This window comes from Aythya ferina (genome assembly GCF_964211825.1).
Source record: "Aythya ferina genome assembly, chromosome: 1".
Taxonomy (NCBI): domain Eukaryota; kingdom Metazoa; phylum Chordata; class Aves; order Anseriformes; family Anatidae; genus Aythya; species Aythya ferina.
In genome coordinates this window covers 153,019,020-153,038,836 of record NC_140296.1, presented here as the reverse complement: position 1 = coordinate 153,038,836, position 19,817 = coordinate 153,019,020, and the positions used below count along the sequence as shown (strand labels likewise).

General features: G+C 52.4%; 1 protein-coding gene and 1 long non-coding RNA gene across 4 annotated transcripts; one reads left to right on the top strand and one right to left on the bottom strand.

Annotated features, from left to right (window-relative positions):
- The first annotated feature begins 94 nt into the window (after positions 1-94).
- LOC311430173 lies at positions 95-16,767 on the top strand. 3 transcript variants are annotated; one of them, XR_014688600.1, is made up of 3 exons: positions 95-2,371; positions 6,442-8,183; positions 16,284-16,767. It is a non-coding gene; the product is annotated as an uncharacterized lncRNA (long non-coding RNA). The 3 variants fall into 3 exon arrangements; XR_014688601.1 differs by lacking the exon at positions 16,284-16,767 and adding an exon at positions 9,143-9,234 and having other exon boundaries at positions 6,442-6,685; XR_014688602.1 differs by lacking the exon at positions 16,284-16,767 and adding an exon at positions 9,143-9,234.
- TAB1 (TGF-beta activated kinase 1 (MAP3K7) binding protein 1) lies at positions 10,821-19,763 on the bottom strand. The gene is made up of 11 exons (XM_084506544.1): positions 19,635-19,763; positions 19,050-19,186; positions 18,736-18,889; positions 18,016-18,102; positions 17,387-17,525; positions 16,774-16,887; positions 14,240-14,351; positions 13,997-14,141; positions 13,385-13,607; positions 12,927-13,083; positions 10,821-11,514 (listed from the first exon to the last, which is right to left on the bottom strand). The coding sequence occupies exons 1-11, from the start codon at positions 19,665-19,667 to the stop codon at positions 11,307-11,309; spliced, it is 1,509 nt and encodes a 502-aa protein (XP_084362670.1). The 5' UTR covers positions 19,668-19,763; the 3' UTR covers positions 10,821-11,306.
- Between the last annotated feature and the right edge of the window lie 54 nt (positions 19,764-19,817).

Sequence of the window (19,817 nt, the reverse complement as noted above, 5' to 3'; positions counted from 1 at the left end):
CGTTATGCGATCTTTTTCCACCATGTGGCCATTGCTGATAAGTGGTTCGTGGGCTCCCTGCATGCAAGGACTTTGACATTTGGTTAACTCCCTCACACTGAGCTACAGAGCCCGGGTAATGGCCGCAGAGCCCAACTTTCGCTGATGCCCTTTCCGCAGAAAATCACCCGAAGGTCATCTCGGTTTCTCCCTTCGGGATGCCAGCCCTTTTAACGCCCTTTCGAGCCCGCCTCCACAAACAAAGTCCCCCTTTGAGCCAAGCACTCCTGAAATCTGATGCCCTTGTTCGTTTTGCACTGCTGGTGGCAGGGAGGAAAACAAGAAAGTGACATTTCTGGCGTTGGTCACCAAGCCAGCAGGGTAAGACAAGGATATTTATCTCTTCCTTGAGTGCTCGGAGGCCTCAGATCTAAAGAAATTGCAGTTGCTGGCAATCACCATTCCTAGCAATCAGGCTACAGCAGAGGCGAGGGGAAGATGAGCAAACACGCTGATAGAAATAGTTGGGGACCAACGCTAATAACAGGATCTGCCCAGAAATGATGCCTTGTGTGCAGCAGAAACAACAACAACAAAAATGCCATTAAACTTGCGCTGCTGTTAAGTAACATAAAACTTTACCAGATAAGGACTGTTTGCTCTCTCTTAGGGGTTTCTGGCAGCCCTGCTCCCTGGATTACTTCCTGAAATGCATTTGGCTTTTTTTGTTTGTTTGTTTTGTTTTTCTTTTTCATCTGACAATCTCAAAGGCAAGGCGATTTCCAGCATGGGCTCGCACCACTGGGTCACATCGGGCAGCACAAATAACCCCATCCGTGGCGAGAGCCCCTTATCACAACATAAAAGGGGAAAACCCAAGTGCGTGTGCGTGTCCTCTGCTTCCACGTTGTCTTCTCGCTGGGATTTGCCCCATATCCTTCTGTCTGATCTGGGCGAGAAGCACCTCCTTCTCCATCCAGCCTGGTGGCAGCTGCATGCTTGGGGACACCGAGATGCAGCTCAGAGCCCCCGTGCTGGCGTGGGAGGGAAGGAGAAGGACAACTGGGCTCTTCTGGGGCCATCCAAGAGCTGTTGATGCTGGCCAGGTCCACCACCCGCAGAGGAGGAGAAGCCCCAGGGTCTGGTGCCCAACTTGGAGCTGCAGCACGGCCTCCCCGGGAAGGTGTGAGGCACAGGTTCCTGGGGCAGATCTCAGACGTGGGCCCACCATGGGGCAGATCTCACACATGGGCCCACCATGGGGCCATTCAGCTGCAAACCCAACGCCAGCAGCGTGCTCGGGCGGCTCTCAGAGGGTTGCAGCAAGCGGGTGAGAAACCGCTGAAGGCAGAAACGTCAGGAAGCTCGCGGTGGCCTCGGCGAGGCACCAGGAGGTTTAACTCTTTTGTGGGCTTCAAATGCTCACCAGCACCGCCAAAGCTCAGCTGTCAAGGCCAGCCCTGTGTGGGCAGCGGGGCAGGAGGGGGGTTTTCAGCCCGATGAGTTAAAATGCTGCCGAGCGGATGCACTTCCACTGGGATAGGATCGATTTCCTCGGCCCCTGTGACTGATACAAGCATGTCCAGCTGAGGAATTGCAAAGAAAACAGGCTTGAAATGAATTTCATTGCAGCCGGCACCAGCTGCGTGCGTTGATAAGGCCTCTGATAACACTGCAGAGGGGAGTTATCGATGTCGGGCAGGGTTTTCTCATAGCTACGGTACCAGAGAGTGCTTCCAGTGCCCAAAAACCATTCCTTGAAACAGCGACCAGCCGTGGCAGCCTGGGACTGGGACAGTGTGCTGGCGAGCTGCTTGCCATCTTATTTTATTGCTCTTTTCTGAAGTGCCCGTGAGATGCAGAGGCTTATCAGAGCACCCCAGAGATAACACTTCAGACAGTGACAGGCACTTGTGGGATCACCGCCAGCAGCACAGCCACGGGTCGGGTTTCCTGGGGATGTGTCTGGGACAGGCAGGAGAGCCATCGGCCTCTTCTTTGGCAAAATTTGGCTACGTTAGCTTAACCGTGGTGCTCGCTCCAGCTGCACTGGCTGGACTGCCCAGGCTCGGTTCATCCAGGCTCATTAATCTAATGAAGCTATTAAACCCTGCTCAGAGTGACAGCTTATTGCAGGGCCAATGCAGCTACGCTGCGGTGAGCTGCTTGCCCTGCCCAGCGCCTGGGCACGATCCTGGGGGGCTGCAGCTTGCCGGGGAGCTGCGCTGTGCACAGAGCCCTCGCCAAGATTTACCCATCTTTGGAGCTGGGAAGGATTCCCAGAAACATGAAATTAGGAAAACACCCTGCAAGCAAACAGAGAGGTGGAAAGGAAATGACACCTAAAGGTCTGATCGCATCTTATCCGCCTGCAGCTGAGCAGATTTAAAAGGTAACCCGGCCCAGCTACCTGTCGCCACCACGCTCCCCGCCAGCAGCTTCAGCCTCCTCCTGAGCACTTCCAAAATACCTGGCTCAGTGCCGTGCACATCCTCTCCATCCATCACCTGTTCTGCTCATGGGAGCTGGCTTAACTTTGGCTGTTTCCCTTGCCCAGCTCGTGCTGCCTGCAAGAGTCCTGCGGGTCAGGGGAGCGGGAGGATGCGCTCATGTTGTGCTGGCAGCAGATCGCATCCTGTGGGGTCAATTAGCCTTGCAAAAAAGGCTTCATCCTTTTTTGGGGAGCACAAAGTGGATGAGGCCTTCCTGGAGGTGCACAAGTTGGGCATTGTCCCGACCAGTGCCAGAGCAGAAGAGGGGTCGGTGTTGTCTCCGGATGCGGCACAGCAAAACTTTAGCTCCAAGCCATTCCTATTTGTCTTTGCTCCTTGCATGTTGTGAATAGCTATTAGCTCAGGCTCAATGGGCTCCACGCAGGTCTTGGAGCCAGATGATTCAAGCTGGGATTTGTTCCACATCTTGGTTTTTGCGTGTTTTCTTTAGCTGCATTTTAATGGTGGGGTTTTCCTTTTTGTTTGGTGAGCCGTACAACGTGGGTACCGTTCCTTGCAGCCATAAATATCCCAAATAAATGCTGCTCTCTGCTTAGGCGAGGGCAAAGAGGAAGTGCCCTACAACATAACAGGTTAGGTTTTTGTCACAGCTCTTCGCCTGGAAAGTCATTGGGAATGTGTCCATGCAAAATGCCGGGTGCTAGTCTGGAAAACAGCATACAATGTCAGCAGAGCCCCAGAGAGAGGAGCGTAACACAGTTAAACAAAGCTGGGCTTGGGTTTAGATCACCTTCATTTCCACCTCGAGCCAACAAACCTCTACTCTGAACGCAGCTAAACTCAAGCCCAGCTTGGGAAGGGAAACAAAATTCTTGCTTCCGTAGCTGCCTGAATTTTCTGCAGGTTGGTCCCAACAGGCTGCAGTAACCCCCGGGCTGCTCTCTACATCCTGAGCCGCAGGAGGCCAGGAAGAGGCTGGCGGCTGAAAGCGAGGTGGTCTGGTTGTATGCAGACCCACCAAACCTCGTGCAATCGATCGCTGCTTCCTGCTGCTCCGTGCCCCATGTGCTCGACAGCTTTGTGCTGCAGTGCTCGCGTTTGGTCGTGGAGCAGGAGAGGGGCTGGGGGGGACCTCCAAGGGGGTATTTGGAGGAGAACCCTAAAAACAGCCCCGTAGGGCTTTCAGGAGGGACAGCTTTGACCCACCACTCCTGGCTGCTGCTACCTCTCCCCCCCCCAGATTTATTTGGGGCAGGTGGCTGCGGGCAGCCCCATAGCACGGGCACCCTGAGGAGGGGCTGTGCACCCGCAGCCTGCAGTGCCCACGTCATCCCGCTGGATCTGGTGGATAGCTGCAGGCTGCAAATTTGAGCAGTGTCCCCATGCCAATTTAAATAAATAAGTGGCTCCGCATGCTTTGCCTGGCATCTCATTCAGCCGCTCAAGCATCAAATACCTCCGGGATTCTTTGGGTCTTAATTTGCAGAGCTATTTCCCTTCTGAGCGCTCCTTTATTTTCCTTTTTTGCTTATTTAAACCTGTTTTTCCTGTGGTGAACGAGCTTTGTGGGTGAAAGGAGGCAGGGATAGTGGCAGGGCTTCCTTCCAGGTTTAAGAGGGACCGGCGGACTGTAGGAAAAAAATGTCTTTGCTGGCTGCTGCTTCCACAGCCGTGGCTGCTGGAGACAAATGCGGGTTCGAAATACCACAGATGCCTCAAGGACAGAACAAGCTCAGGCCTGATGGAGTTGCCTTTAACGCCAACAAGAGCAGGGAAGGAGGGCGAGTGGGGGACATGCAGCCCCCCTGCCCTGCCCTTCCTGCTTCTCAGGGTGCTTCAGGCCATGGGGTCTGCAAAGAAACCCCTGGAGTGGCCACCAAGGTGCCTCAGAGGCCGCAAGACTCAAACACAAATGGAAACGGAGCTGGTGTTATTTTCTTTTTGTTTAAAGCCAAAGATGAGAATACTGAGGGATCTGATTCATGGTATTTGAACACCTGGGAGTGATACACAGCAGAGCCTTCTCAGAGGCACGAGATCTTTGCTGCACATAATCTAAAACAAATGTCGCCCCAGCCAATCTCTAATCAAGGCCTTACCAAGCGCTGAATAAATATAGGGGCTTAACTAAATTAGCCAGATCCGTGGTGGTGGTGGATTTATGGCCCCTCATTCCACCCACATACCCCTTACGCAGACCTTCCTCGCTTCCCTCCAGGTGCCTGCTTAACGCGGTGGCCCGGCGCGGTGTTTCGCAGGTATTTGATAATAAGCCCCAATGCTTTGGGGCAGGACATGTGCATGGGCTCAGGCTCCTGCAAGCTTGTCTCAGTCAACCTGCAAAATAGCCGAGAGCATTTCTTCAAGCACGGTTCCCTTTTTCTCATGCTAGTGCCCGTTGTGGTTTTGCACCGCGCTTTTGTGTGCAGCAGCTCCGCTTCTGCAAGGCTGCAGCCGCCTTTGCGCGGGTGCAGGAGGGACGAGGCGAGCAGAGGCGCCGCGCCAGCCTCCCTCCCGAGGGTGCTTCACCGTGGTCAACGTTTTGCACGTCAGCCAGACCGTAAATAAACGCTTTGGCCTCGTGCTTCAGATGTGCTTGGTAAATGCAGCGTGAGCTTTGCTGCAACCCTTCAGCTCCTCCGTATTCCTGCCAGCCCTGCCTGCAGGCAGCAGCAGCGGTGGGAAGAGAGCACGGCCACCTCAGTGAAGAGATGGACTTGGGCATGGCGAGATCAGGGGCCAGGCTGTTTGGACAGCCCAGCTCAGCAGGGATTTCTCAACAGAGGCTGTTAAATGTGGGGTGTCATAGCAAACCCTCTGTTTTTCATGCCCATTACATTTTCCTAACGTTTTTTGGGTTGTCCCCACCACATCCACATGGTATATCTGGCTTTTGTGCTAAATCCTGCCCACATCCATGTCCTTTTTGATGGGGTTTAATGACCAAATCTTCTAAGGAGGCTGTGGTGACCACAGTGTGGCTCAGAGCAGTACGGGGACTTCACCAGCCCCAGCAGTGAGGCAGCCCACAGCGGCTCCCTTTGCCATCCCCCTTTGAACTCATCAGTGAGGATGCCAAGGCTCAACTAGATATTTAGTTCCCTGACACTTACTTAGGCCCCCGTGCCCTAAATAGCACTCAGCAGTCATTTATCATTGCAGGCTGGGTTCTCCAGGCAGCGTGCTTTTGCGTGCTAGTATTTATAGCCGAGCCAATTTTAATTATTTTTTTTTCAGAAATACCAAAATAGTTATGCTCTCTGCTGAAATACCCTATCCAAGCTGCCACGCTCTGTGGTTCAATAAACACGGGCCACCTCACGAACGAAATTTGTCACAACATCTTCTCTTCTCATCCCCTGCCTCTGCTCTATCTGCGGCTGCTCTTCTGGAAGGCCTTTGCGGAGCCAGGCACCGTCCCCTCCTGACGGAGAAATTGCTCTAATTAGAGGCAAGCGAAGCAGTGACCCCCAGTGAAGGGCACCTGGGGATGCTAAAAATTCAGCTAAATCCCTGATATTGCATCTTGCCCGGTCAGGGTGCCGTGTCTGCCCAGCTTTCTCCATGCCCACCTCAGGCTGTGGCTCACGGGGGCGAGCTGCAGCAGGGGCGCCGCCACCTCCCTCGCGTGCCGAGCGGGTGCAGCGGCAGCCAAAAGCTGCCTTATTAGGTCCTAATTACCTCCCTGCGATCCAAAATTCTTAAATTTGCCACTAAAGTCAGATAGGAGTAAAAAACGTCACACTTTTGCAGCTCGGATATTTGCAGCCATGAATAATACACTCGCACACTCATTTACTAATGGATACACTTCTCTTCTAATTTCTTTTCCCCTCCAGACATTTGCAGAAGCTCTTTTCATTCCCATCACACCTTTAGCTAGCAGTAAGCCATTCTGTTTTGTTGCTCTTATCTCTTCCCTGAAAGCTTTTATTGACTGCCTGTTGTTTTTTTCTCTTCACCTTTTCCATTTCCCATACAGTCTATTTTTTTATTTTTTTCTTTCAAGTCTTCAGATCTGCAAGAAGTCCCTTGTGAAGTTATTTTGGAGATTTCTCTCTGCAGCAGCTGAGAGCTAATGACGGGAGCAAGGAGGAAAAGCAGAGCTGGCTCCAGAATCTGGTGGGACTGGGAGGGGGTGCCAATAAATTTGCCTTGGTGGTGACAAATGTGCCAGTTTTATGCCATTTCTCTGAGCACACCCCGAGCCAGAACAGGACTCGGGCACTGAGGAGGACAGGAGAAGGCCACAGGTGAGAGCAGCACTGACCTGCTTTGCTTCCACTGCCAGTTGGCTGGAGCAAGGGACTTTCCGAAGCGCTGATGCACAAAACCACCAACAGCTCAGCTTTGATCCCTCTGCTTTGAAAGAAGCCCTGAACTTGCCAAAGCGACCAGCTCCCACCAGAGGTCGGAGGCAGCCGCCTTTCCCTGATTTCTCTCCTGTGCTGCATGTTAGGAAGTGCTCGGCCACCTCTAGGAACCTGGCTTTGGATGGCTGGGCTGGTGGTGGCTTTTGGGAGCCAACCACAGTGCCCATCTGAGATGTTTGGGTGGCTGTTTGCCACCCAAACACCACAATAACCCCACAATAACCAGCAGGGCTTCTTGCAGCAGCGCTTTCCCGGCTCCCAAATGGAGATGTGTGGGGGTGGCAGCTCCACTCCCAACTCACACCAGTCAAACCCAGCACGTCCCAAAGGTGTTTGGTGACCCGTGTCAAATCATGGCAATCAAAGCAGCTGCTTCTTGCTCCGCAGAAAGGAGCTGGTGTCACTCCCCACCACCCCTTGGCTTTTGCAAGGCTCAAAAAAACCTCTTTGCCCAGCTCAAGCAAAACCAGCAGAAGAAACGCAGGGTTTCTAGGTCATGCTGTTCTTGGGAGATGAGGCAGAAAGCAGGTTAGGAGGCTCTCCAAACACCTCGCAGAGAGGAGGACGGACCCGAGCATCACGGCCCAGAAGTCCAAGCCCTCTCCTACGCCTCTCAGAAGCACCTTGCCCAAGCTGCCTCCTGCCGTGGCCAAGTCCCCTCACGCAGGGCTCCTGCTGCTGGCAGCCCAGCCAGCCTGCGGTTAAACCGATGCTCGATTTGGGGGAAGCAGAGAGGGAGAAATTCACCTCCGAGCAAGAAGCCGCAGTGCTGCATCTGCCCTCCCCACCCTGGCTCTCCGAAGCCTTCCCAGCCTTTTGCTTTCCATGCTCCGCTGGCGTCTAATCCTGCGTGCAGGAGCCCTCGCGCTTCCTGCGCTCGTTCCTCCCGGGCATCTGTTTTCTCTTCCATCCTGCCTGCCCGTTCGGCAGCCTGCACTCGGTTCCTCTAATCCCTCCATCTTCACTCGTTGTTCTCAGCTCCACATAATAAATATTAACAGCTTACACGTACCTTGGGGTTCTTATGCAAGGACTCCAAATAGCTTTACGGTTCGGGTGCACATGGGGATCACTTTATTCACGAGCAACATACAGCCACCGATGAGACAGCAGTTGTTTAGCAACCTACAGCAACAACACACAATAGTTAAGACGGGAAGTGAAGATAAATATCGCATCCATTTGAAACTCCAGGAGGGGATTGGAGTTGGCAGAATATAAGTGCTCGCGTTGAGTTTTAGCCAGAATACTCCGAATAGCATTCCTACGCTTACAGAGCGAACTAGAGGATTTAAAATACCTAACCCATCCCCGGTGGTTTATTTACAACTCTCGTTAACAGCGCTGACATTTCAGAGATGCTCTTAACTGGAGCGAGGTGAGTTCCTCAAGTAATGAACTGCACGGAATTACTCCAAAGCCCTTCCTCAGAATTTCTATGGAAGGAGCAATCAGATTATTATGTACAATCGATAGCTATCTATTAGCTCGGGAATTAAATTTATATATTTCAGGCAGTTTCTCCCTTCAGCTACAACTATCTCTATCCCACAACAACAGAAAGCCAATGACTACATGGTTTCTTTTCAGCTGTGCCACGAGCTTTTCTACTCTTTCCTGACTCTCAAACATTGAATGGGGTGAAAGGAAAAAGGGGAGGGGGCAGCGAACCACTTTCCTTCCTCCCCAGAGCATGGCAGTCAAGGGGCAGGGGCTCTGAGCAAGGACCCTGCATCCTCACGTGGAAGCAAGGAGGGATGGAAAATTGCGGATGGGAAAGGTGCAGGTGGGAGCTACCCCATCACCTATGCCAGTGCATCCACCTGGAAAGGTGGTGACAGAATTTTGGGGATGAGCAAGCTAAAAGGAGGCTTTTGGGGATGGCTTTCGTGATGGAGGCATTGCTTTGGCTCCAGAGCAGCACGAGCCCCAGCCCCCTACCAAAACCATGACCTCCTCTTTCTGGAGGTCTGCAGAAAGCTCCTTGTGCCACGTAGCTGCTCTGGCTTTGTCCCTTTCTGCCCAGGATTTGATATTTCTAGGGGTTTTGAATTTCACCACCCTGCAGAAAGGCCCCTGCTCTTGTTTCTCCAGATCGCTCTGGTCCTGTCCCCTTCCACCCACCGCTTCACTTTACAGGCACAGGGGAGAGTGGGTTTTTCCACTGCTGTTCCAGCCTGCGTCTTCTCAAAGCTCCCTAGGGACAATATTAAACACTGACATGCGCTTATGAGCCTCTTTCCCCCATACACATTAATTCTTTGACCTGGACTCCTAAGCACACGTAGCATGCACAGAAAAGTGATTTTTCTCCTCTTTTTTTTATTTTTTTTCCAGTGGCTGTACAGACCCAGCTTAGTGTGATCCACCCGCTCCTACCCACTTCATTTTTTCGTACTTAGTAAACTAGCAATTATGTCAAAGGAAAAGTTTGTTTTGTGTGATCTGCTTTATATAAGCGTGTTTGGCAATTCTTGAACTTTGTCTGCAGCATCCGCGTGCTGGAATATTTCCCACTCGAAGTGTTCTTGGTATAAGTTAGCAAATAGCATAGATAAATGGGATGGGGGAATAAGCAAGAAAGACTTGTTTATACAGCTATCGAAATCCGTGCCAGGTCAGAGCACACAGAGGAGGATGAAACCTCTTCAACTCCATTTTAGTCCACGGCAGGATTGCACCATCCTCCTAAACAGACGTGCAACAGTCTGGAGGAAAGGACAAGGAGCCCAGGTCAAACAACATTTTGGAGAGGTCCTTAAAAAAGAGCAGGATTTCGCTGTTCCTGGCTGGGTAAGAGATGCCTTCCCCTGCAGGGAGGATGCAGGGACAAGGCACCAAACCTCGCACAGCTCTGCTGCCTCGTGCCCCACACACTCAGCCTTCCTGGGAATCGAGCAGGGCAGAGAAACGAGGGCATTGCAGGCAGCCAAGAGCCCGGCCCTGTTCACGGGAAGCCCCGCGGGGCAAAGCAATGTCAGCAGGGCCTGGGAGGGCGAGGGGAGAGCCACCCATGGGCACGCGAGGCATTCCTTCCCGAGAAGCGAGCGCTGCTCCCCGCTCTGATCCTGCCCACATATTTCTCAGCAAACTCAGGTCTTGCCTCGGGGTGCTCAGTATTATTTGATTTATCCGAAGGGATAAATCTCCCTCCGCCCCTTTCAATGCTGGCCTCTGCTGCTGCATGCCCTGCTCCCTCTGCACTCCCCTCCTTCCTTAGGTGACCAGCCTGACACGACAATAAATCGGGGCAGGAACCCAAGTTTTGTCCTTTCACCCGTAACCCCTGGCCGTCGTCTCGCTTTGCCCAGAGCCTTATCGCAGCTCCCCGGGGAGCCACCAGGCACCGCGGTCACCCTGGAGGCCTCCCCGTGCTGCTTGCGAGCTGCAGGGTTTGGGGAAGGCTGCAGCAGGAGGCTGCAGCAGGCAGGGAAGAGGCACGCTTGCCGCCTGCTGTCAGAAGCCTGAACTGAAAGGGGAAGAGCACTGTGATGCCGAAACCTCTGCCAGCTCCTCCAGGCCTCCCCTGACTTGATGCAGAGCAAGCAGCTCAGCAGAAGACCTCCTCTCCTCACTGCCCACCTCTGCTGCGACACGAAGATGAACTCATCTGCAAGGCAGCCACATCATGACATAGCTACGGCTTTTGGGTCACTCAACACGAAGCTTGCTTTGGGACAGGAGCAGAAGGTGCTGAAGAAAAACACATCAAACTCTCCTCCTGCCCGCTCCAACCTCGTGGAAGTCCATTAAGGGCAGAGATGTGCATTTTGTCTACCCAAACCACTAATTTATATTTTAACTCCAGCACCAAAGCTCTGCAAGGATGCATGGGGCAAAGACCGTACGCTTCAAAGTCATCTGCACGGGCTCAGGCCACTTTCACGGCAGAAGCTCGCTCGCTGCAAGCTGCAACCCCGTGGGCTGGAGGAATAGAGGGTTTCACCAGGAAGAGCTGTCACACCCACACGCGGGTGATGTAAGGAAGAGAGCAAGCCACACGGGTGCCGAGGAGTGTAGCTATAAGTTATTTATTCTGCAAAATAGAGGTATCTTCTATGGAGTTGAACACTGGAATCACAGCATTATGAATCGAGTTGTGGAAACATTATGACAGCACGCACACACGCAGGCACACGCCCGTACACCTACACACGCGCACACGCAGCCTTCGTACAGGCCCCTACTCTTGCATTATCCAGAAGGGAGCCCTCTCTGCAACTTTATTTGTAAAAAAAAAAAAAAACCTGCAGCGAGGGTTGCATTCAAGACCCTATCTCTTATTCACAGGGCTTCCAAGGGACAGAGGTCGGCCGGGACGAGGTGCAGGGCGCAGGCAAGTCGTGTGCCGAGAGCGCAGCACACGCTGCCCGTCGTGTCCCGGGCAGGAGTCAACTCTGGGCAGCACCCAGCTCTCAGCTGCAGCGCTCTCATCCCTGCCTCAGCCTCTGCTCACGCAGCCGAGCGCCGGGTGGTGGGAGGGAGGAGGCACGTTTCCCCGTTAGGACACCGTCAGCGCTCCCTGCTCGCCATGGTCCATGTTCCAAAGGCGGTAAAACTCTGCAAAGTCCACGTAGGGCTCCACGCGCCCGTCCTCATCGGGCTGGAGCGAGTGCGTGGGGCGGGAGCGGAAGAGCCCCCCATCCGAGCTGGAGCTGCTGCTCTGCGTGTGGGTGTTGGTAGACTGGAGAGTCACAGTGGGGCTTTGGCTGTGGGGAGAGAGAACACAGGCATCTTTATTTTGCCCCACATCTGCAATTTTGCACCCGAAAGGCACCAGAGCAAGTGTTGGTTCTCCACAGATTAAGCTGTCCTGTGCAAACAGGTGAAAGAAGTTGCAGCCCTCCTGCTCTGTCACAGTACTGGGTATGCTGAGAAGTGTGTGGGACTGGTGAATGCCACAGAAACCTGCCTCACCTCTAGCTGGACAACCTTAAGTACAACTGGAAAAGGGAGAAGGAAAAGGGAGAAGGAAAAGGGAGAAGGAAAAGGGAGAAGGAAAAGGGAGAAGGAAAAGGGAGAAGGAAAAGGGAGAAGGAAAAGGGAGAAGGAAAAGGGAGAAGGAAAAGGGAGAAGGAAAAGGGAGAAGGAAAAGGGAGAAGGAAAAGGGAGAAGGAAAAGGGAGAAGGAAAAGGGAGAAGGAAAAGGGAGAAGGAAAAGGGAGAAGGAAAAGGGAGAAGGAAAAGGGAGAAGGAAAAGGGAGAAGGAAAAGGGAGAAGGAAAAGGGAGAAGGAAAAGGGAGAAGGAAAAGGGAGAAGGAAAAGGGAGAAGGAAAAGGGAGAAGGAAAAGGGAGAAGGAAAAGGGAGAAGGAAAAGGGAGAAGGAAAAGGGAGAAGGAAAAGGGAGAAGGAAAAGGGAGAAGGAAAAGGGAGAAGGAAAAGGGAGAAGGAAAAGGGAGAAGGAAAAGGGAGAAGGAAAAGGGAGAAGGAAAAGGGAGAAGGAAAAGGGAGAAGGAAAAGGGAGAAGGAAAAGGGAGAAGGAAAAGGGAGAAGGAAAAGGGAGAAGGAAAAGGGAGAAGGAAAAGGGAGAAGGAAAAGGGAGAAGGAAAAGGGAGAAGGAAAAGGGAGAAGGAAAAGGGAGAAGGAAAAGGGAGAAGGAAAAGGGAGAAGGAAAAGGGAGAAGGAAAAGGGAGAAGGAAAAGGGAGAAGGAAAAGGGAGAAGGAAAAGGGAGAAGGAAAAGGGAGAAGGAAAAGGGAGAAGGAAAAGGGAAGCATGCACTCTGCTGGCCTCCTCATACCCATACAAATCAAGCTTTACAGGAGGAGTCTGGCAGCAGCAAAGCTATTCTTGCACGACCTGTGTTACAGCAAAGCAGCCCTGGTGTGTCAGCCTCATTGTTTTTGGAGCTACCCGAACACAATAAGCATCGAGCTTCTTCACTTTTCTGTTTGTACACACTCCACCCTGTGCCAAAAGGCTGAACTCAAACTGGAGCCACGAGTACGATCCTGCAAAGCAGATCCAAACAGAATCCAGGTCTAACCTTTATCCTTTTTTCTACCCTGGCCTCCACCTGCGAGGAAGCCAGCTTGTGCAGCACCACCTCTCCTGCACCCCTGCCCTTCCTTATTAAAAACGAAGGGCACCCATTCTCCCTCCACACACAGTGCAGGATATTTACTTGGTGAGGGTGGGGGTGGCTTCATCCAGAGTGGAGCTGCTGTGGGCACCGTTGACCATCTGGCCTTGGGAAGGCATGACAAGGGACAGCGTGACGCTTGTCTTGCTTGTGCTTTGGGAGCTGGAATACGGCACGGAGACTGGGTAGACACGGCCTCCTGAGAAGGGAGAAAAGAGAATTATAAACGCAGGTGAGACATCAGTGACTGAAGGTGCACAGGAAAAAAAAAAAAAAAAAAAAAAAGTCAAAGGAAGAGCCAAAAATCCAAGGGAAGAATTTATATCAAACCGCCTTTCTGAGATGCTAAGATGCAAATTGTTACAGGCTCCAGGCCTCAGAAGCCAATAATCCCTTTAACAGACAAATCCTTCTACACTGAGCACCTCCTCTCCCAACGCCAGATCAATCAAGAGGACTGATCTTCCACCCTCTATTGTTCCCTTCCCTCCGCAGCATACCTTGTGTTGGTGTTAGCGTGGGCTGGCTCATCTCACCCAAGGGGTACCCGAAATTCCTGACGAGCAGGGTCATGTCCTCGTGCCGGGGACAGAACTTGGACCGCTCCCCGCCGCTGGCAAAAGTGTCGCAGTGGATCCTCTTGACGCGGTCCACCACTGCTTGGGCCACAGCATCCAGCGACGTCTGCTTGGCAAACTCTGTGGCTATCATGGCTGCAATTTCCTGAGCAGAGAAAGGTGAGAAAAAAAAAAAAAAAAAAAAGCAGAAGGATGTTTAGGAGATGCTGGAGGAAATCTTATCCAGCCAAGTGATTGAAGAGTTTTTATGGCAACTTATCCAGCTATGGTCCTTGCCAGTCTCACTTGCTGATATGTGCCTAGAATCATCCCACTCCCTCTAAAGGGCTCCTCCTAAAGGGGCAGGAAGCTGCCTGGAAGAACTGGCTTGGCAAAGCAGCTCTCCCATCATTACGGGCTGGAATGGGGAGGCACAGGCACCCAGCCCGGGCAGCACTCACAGCACAGATGCGGAGGATGGCCTGTGTGAAAGCAGTTGACCCCCCTGCAGTAAATCAACAGCTGAGGGAACATTTCCTGTGAGGGCACACTCACCTGGTTGGCCTGCCCAGGCCCGTGAGCTGCCTCCAGAGCTTTGTAGAGCCCCTCAGACATAAGCACCAAGAAGCCAGTCACCCCATCCAGCGAGTGCCCTCCGTGGATTTCAGGCTCTGCTATGATGGGCTTAGATTTAGCAGCACTGCAAAGAGACAGTGTCTTTAACAATCGCTCTTGCCACAGTAGGTAAAAATGGAGGGTCATGAAGGGACTAAAACCACAAAGGGAGTTTTTTCTGACCTGAGCAGTTCAATATCAGTGTAGCCATATTTGACTTTGTAATCTCCAATGCGCCGAGTGCTTTCCTGCCCGCGAATCGTTCCCACTTGTTTTATCTTCCCTGCATCCAAACCTGCCAGATTAAAAAAAAAAAAAAATACAAAGTTTGGGAAACTTGCAGGACTCCCCGTGGTCATACTGTCAGGAAGGAGAAAAGGAAGATCCACAGCTAAAGAGAATGGTAAGATGAAGCAAGGTGCCAAATGATACTTCTTCCCTACAGGAAGGAGAGGAAGAGCAGGTTGCTCTGTTCCACGGGACACCTTCTCATTAGCTGTAATCTGGGAACGAGAGAGGAGAGAAACGCACACAGCCCAGCCCTCACACTAAAAGCAGTGGCTGGCAGTGAGACAAAGCCCACGGCCTGGTCCGAAGCCACCAGCAGCAGCTGGCCTGAGCGCACAGGCATTTGCTGAAACGGCCGTGGAACATCTGCGCCTGTCAGCTCTGGCCTGCACGATGGGAGGAGGAAAGCAGGAAGGGGGAAAACATATGTGAAGGATTCTTTTTTTTTTTTTTTTTTTTTTTTTTTACTTCCACCCTGTTATTGATCCCCGTTCCTAAATTCCGTCTGACAAATTCACTAATATGCTAACGTGGAGGAGAAACGGAGAACTGTCTGCAAAGGACTCAGTTTGGTCAAGTGCTCAGATTGGCGGTAGCTACTCCTAAAACAAGGATAATCTGTAAACATGTACTTAATTTAAATAAGTTTAAGGGGATCTACCTCTGCTTTGTTGTGTAACTCATGTCTGTTGGGGACTATGAAGGAATCATATCTCAAAGAAAGTCCTAACAGGCACCGTCTGGGGACAGCTGCTACGTGAGGCAGGACTCAGAGCAGACGAGCCACTTACCTGGTCTGTCCTGGCAATTCCCCCTTCCTGGTTATACCTGGAGCTAACAGGCAGAAAATGTTATTTTGAGATTTATATCTAGGGATGACTGTCCTCAGTACAAGGTGAAGGCAAGGGTCCAACTGAAACCCTCCCTCTGAGTCAAACCGAGCCTCACCGCGCAGATGGCTCCACACCTACCCCAGCAGTAAGACACAACTCTGCCATCTGCTGCAGACCCAAGCTGACTCATCAGCATGGCCTGGCTCATTTGCCAGCTCCTGGCAGGGGGATACGAGCTATCGACAGACACAAACACGGGGAAGCTCCAAGCACGCCGGAGAGGTTGTGTCCAAATCACAGCGACTCTCCCGGAGCACTGACCGAGCTGCAGTGTGCTGGGTGAAGAGCCGCACAGGCATAAGGCCTCTCTCTCTCTTTCCCCAGGACAGGTGCAACACAGGCACCATCACGATAAAAAGTTTGGGGGATAGAATTTATCCCTGTGCTTCAGCTCAGCCCCACAACAGTCACCACTGGGCCCCCAAAAGCCTGTGTACATTGACTTTTTCTACAAGCTCTCCCTTCTGTTGGGATTGCCAGTTGGAGAGCCACTGCTGCGCCAGATTAAGGTCAGTGTACCCAGCAGATTCCTGTTCCACTGTGGACTGCAGCTAAACTCCCTAGAGCGTTTCTGGCAGCAGAAAGGCAGCCGAAGGCTCTCTTTCCCTAGATTCCTGTATTCAGTCCTTTGTTTCACAGCACATGCCACTACTGCAGGAGTATGAGTAAGGCAAAAAAAAAAAAAAAAAAGAGAAATGGAGTGAAACAAGAGCTATCAGCAAAAACCTACCGCACTGACAGCCTCACCAGATAAGAATATAGCTACCAGGTGAGCCTAATGAAGAATGCCAAGTTAGATCTACCTAAGCAAAGGCACAGAGCAAAAGTAGCTCAACAAGAAGAGTCTGGTGCTAACAGTCACACAAGTGGTCTGGGCTAGTTCTAGACAAAGAAAGAAAACACGGCAAAGATTGTAAAGGAAAAGGGAAATTGCCCGAAGCAAGATGTCAGTATTAGACAGAGTTCAATAGTTAGCTGATGTGAGAGCAGTAAATGTCAGTGTTTGGTCTGACTCTGTCTGAAGTCTATCTGCTTTTTTTTTGCAGTAGCAGCTTGTACAAAGGCGGATTGGAACACACCATCCTGAGGGTGTGGCATCGTGCAGAACCTAACCAGCAGAACTGTGGTTTGCCTCCAGAGGGGCAGTCACCTCGTGTCCATCCTGCTTCTGCCCTCTGGCTGTGTGCTTCTGCTCCTGCCTTCCTTATCGACTCTAGTAATCGCACAGCTGGAGGGCAAATCAATGTCAGTTTGGCAGCCAGACATGAAACTAAGTCTCAAAATGAACAAAGAGGGGGAAAAAAAAAAGAAAAAAGATAGTTTTCTGTAGGTTCAGCAAGCTGAACTTACACTGTAGCCTCACTGTGGCTAGACATGCAGAAAAAGGCACTGAACTGGTAATTTGAAACCACAGCCCACAGGGAGCTTCTTTTTGTGGTCTGTTATTGTTTCCAGTGGCTTGAGTCATTCCCGGTGCCCCAGATAAACTGAGGCACGAGATGTTCTCAGATAAGGAGATGAAAATCAAGCACTCACCCAGCTGGGAGAAGCGAAAGAGCTCATCCTCGTTCTCTGTCGTATGGTCCACGTTGAGCTGAGTCACCTGCAGCCCATCCACCGTGGACTTACACAACAGTGCCCGGTTGGTACCTGCAGCGGGAGTAGCGAGATGAGGCACCAGATAGCTCTGCGTTAAGAGGGAGAACATATCCAAACGGGAAAGGAAAAGGAGAGGGGAATAAGGACAGAAAAGAAGAGAAAAGCTCATGTACTCTCTCTTCATGATCTTCTAAAAGTAGCCTTGCCCGCAGCATGCTAGGCCTGTTGGGCAGCTCTTCTTTTAGGCCCGAGCCAGCACCTCACGATCAAGCTCTCCACTCCTCAGTGAACCTGCACTACCGCCTCTCAACCCATTTTTCCCCATTTTTCTTTGGGTACACGCATTGCATCTGTCAATATCTGCAGAGATGATCACCCAGACTGATTTCAATCAGGCCTACAAGTAGCAAGCATATTGCTCGTTGGCCACAGACCAAAGAAACTGCCCCCCACGTTCTCATTTCTTTCGCTTCCTAGAGCTGCAGCCATCCTCAGAAACGCCTCGACTGAGATGCTAAGCACAAATGCTGAAACACAAAGAACAACTCACCAACGTTGGCAATATAGAGCTTGTTGTTGAGAACAACAGCCACGATTGCCATGGCTCCTCCAGAGATCTCCTGCTCTACAACCTTCAATCTCTCCACAATCTTCTGGTACTGAGGAGGCAGCTGGTGGTGAGGAACACCCTGGAACCCAAGATTATGGGGGAGGCTTAAACACACAGTCCACAGCACTGGAACTATGTAAGACATACAATTATTTGCTCAATCCTAACATCCTGTGGGTCTGATAAGGTTCTGGAAACGACAATCCAGTTCACCTGAAGACCAGAATTCATGTCTGCCCAGGTGCCATGCAAATTGGAGGCCTTGCCTCTCACCCACATCATGTCTGTGTCCCTGGAAGAGCCACACCTTGTGGGCTGAACACCTTCCCACAACATGTTTAGTTCTTTACTAAGAAACCCAATGATGAGTTTACATAGTACCAGTAAGAACATTGGGAACTGTGGGATGCGGACCAAGACACTTGTTGCACTTCCCACAAGCTCCCAGAAGAGAACTACAGGGATGCAATTTTCAATTACAGCTGCCCTCGGACCAGACTGACTAACGTCCCATCCAACAGTCTGGAAAGTAAAACCTCCAGAAATTTTCCTTCTTAAGGCCACATTACCTCTGGTAGCTGGGACTGCAGGCTGGCCTTCTCTGCCAAAGCATCATCGATGGACTCCAGGAAGCTTCTTTCTACCACATCAAAAGCCTGAAAAAGGCCATAAGAGAAACTGAGCACTTGTCCAGCACCTACAGACCTCTGAGCCTACCCATCCTCACCTCTCTAAGACCAGTTCATAGAAGTGGCTGATCGCTGTATGTACAGACATTCAAGATCACAGCATCATATTAAAATGCAATTATTTTAGTGCAGCTACTTAACAGCTTGTAAAAACAATCTGTTACTACTCAAAACAGGAGACAAAAACACACAAATTACAATCGCAGCAATGTCAGAGACCTATCTGATTTTGTATGTTGATTGTAAAAACTTATCTATCACTCAAGAAAGTGCGCTCGCAAATCCATCTCCCCACGCATTAACTTCTCCTTTTCACTCGTTGTCATCTCTTTCACAGGCTGACTTGTTCCTACATGTCCAGTGAAGACTGGCTGCAGCTTCCTGGAGAGCTGTCAGCACACTGCTGACAGCACTGGGGGACAGATGGGTATGAGGTGGGAGTGAAACAAAGCACTACAGCTGCTCACAGGATGAGTACAATCACAACCATTGGCAGATGTTTCCAAGCCCCTCAGAAACCAGATGCTGCTCCCCTGGTGGCAAAAAGAGGAGGTGGGTAGTGTGAGGAGCAGGAGCTGTTCCCAGCCAAAGCTGCTTTACCTGCAGCAGAACTCGACGCACGTCAGCATCGCTGTGATCTGCGTGAAGCTGGCCCAGCAGCAGCTCGGCAGAGAGCCTCTGACCCACAAAGTTGGTGACTCGGTTGCCATCGTAGCCATTGAAGACACCGTAGAGGTAGCAGTTGTTCTCACTCCTATCAGAGACAAGAGCAAAAAGGCTGTGATACAAAGACACACGTGAGGACTATCTACAGGAACCTCCTGCGTTCTCCACGTTCTCTGTGAGGAGCTGAACACCACGTTTACCTGCCCTTGCGCCTGCAGGGCTCCGTGACCGAGGCACAACCCGCTCACCTGAATTTTAACCAGTTATCCTCCAAGGGGTGACCCTCCGTCCCTTTGCCGTCTGCGCTGTAGGAGCGGTTTGGGGCTGAGCCCACCCCGGAGAGATGGCAGGACGGCAAGTCGTCTGTCCAGCTGGGCTGCTGCTCCTGGGGGGCAGGAAGACGAAAAAAGAGACCCCGTAAACCCCCAGCAGGCTGAAGGTGGGTTACGAGACCACCCCCACCCCCTTGCTACACAGAAACCCGAACCGAGAGCCGCAGCCGGGTCCTGCCCTGCACGGGGACCCCCGCGGCTAGCAGCGCTCCCCCGGGACAGGGGGACCCCTCAGGCAGGGCTACCACCGCCAGCCGCCCCCCGAGCCCCCCGGGCTGGTCAGGAAGCCGAGCTGCCAGCCCAGCAGGGCCTCCCCCAGCCGGCACCGGGGGCAGCGCGGCGGGCGGGGGGCTCGCACCTCCCCGCCGCCACCGCCACCCTCCCGGCCCCCCGGGCTTCCCCCCTGAGGAGCTGAGGGGCCGGGAGGGCAGGAGGAGCGGGTCTGCCCTCGCACACACCTGGGGGAGTGCGGGAGCAGGGAGGGGGGAAGGCGCCACTCACACTCTGCAGCAGGCTCCTCCTCTGCGCCGCCATCTTGCAGCAGCGGCCTCCTCCTTCCCCCCCGCCCTTCCCCTCGCCGGGCCTCCGCCTAGTGGCGGGGGGAGGGCGCTGAGGGGAGGCCGCCGTGCGCGGGTCTCCGGGCAGGGGGAGGTGGTTGGGCAGGCTGTGGTAGAGTTTTGTCGA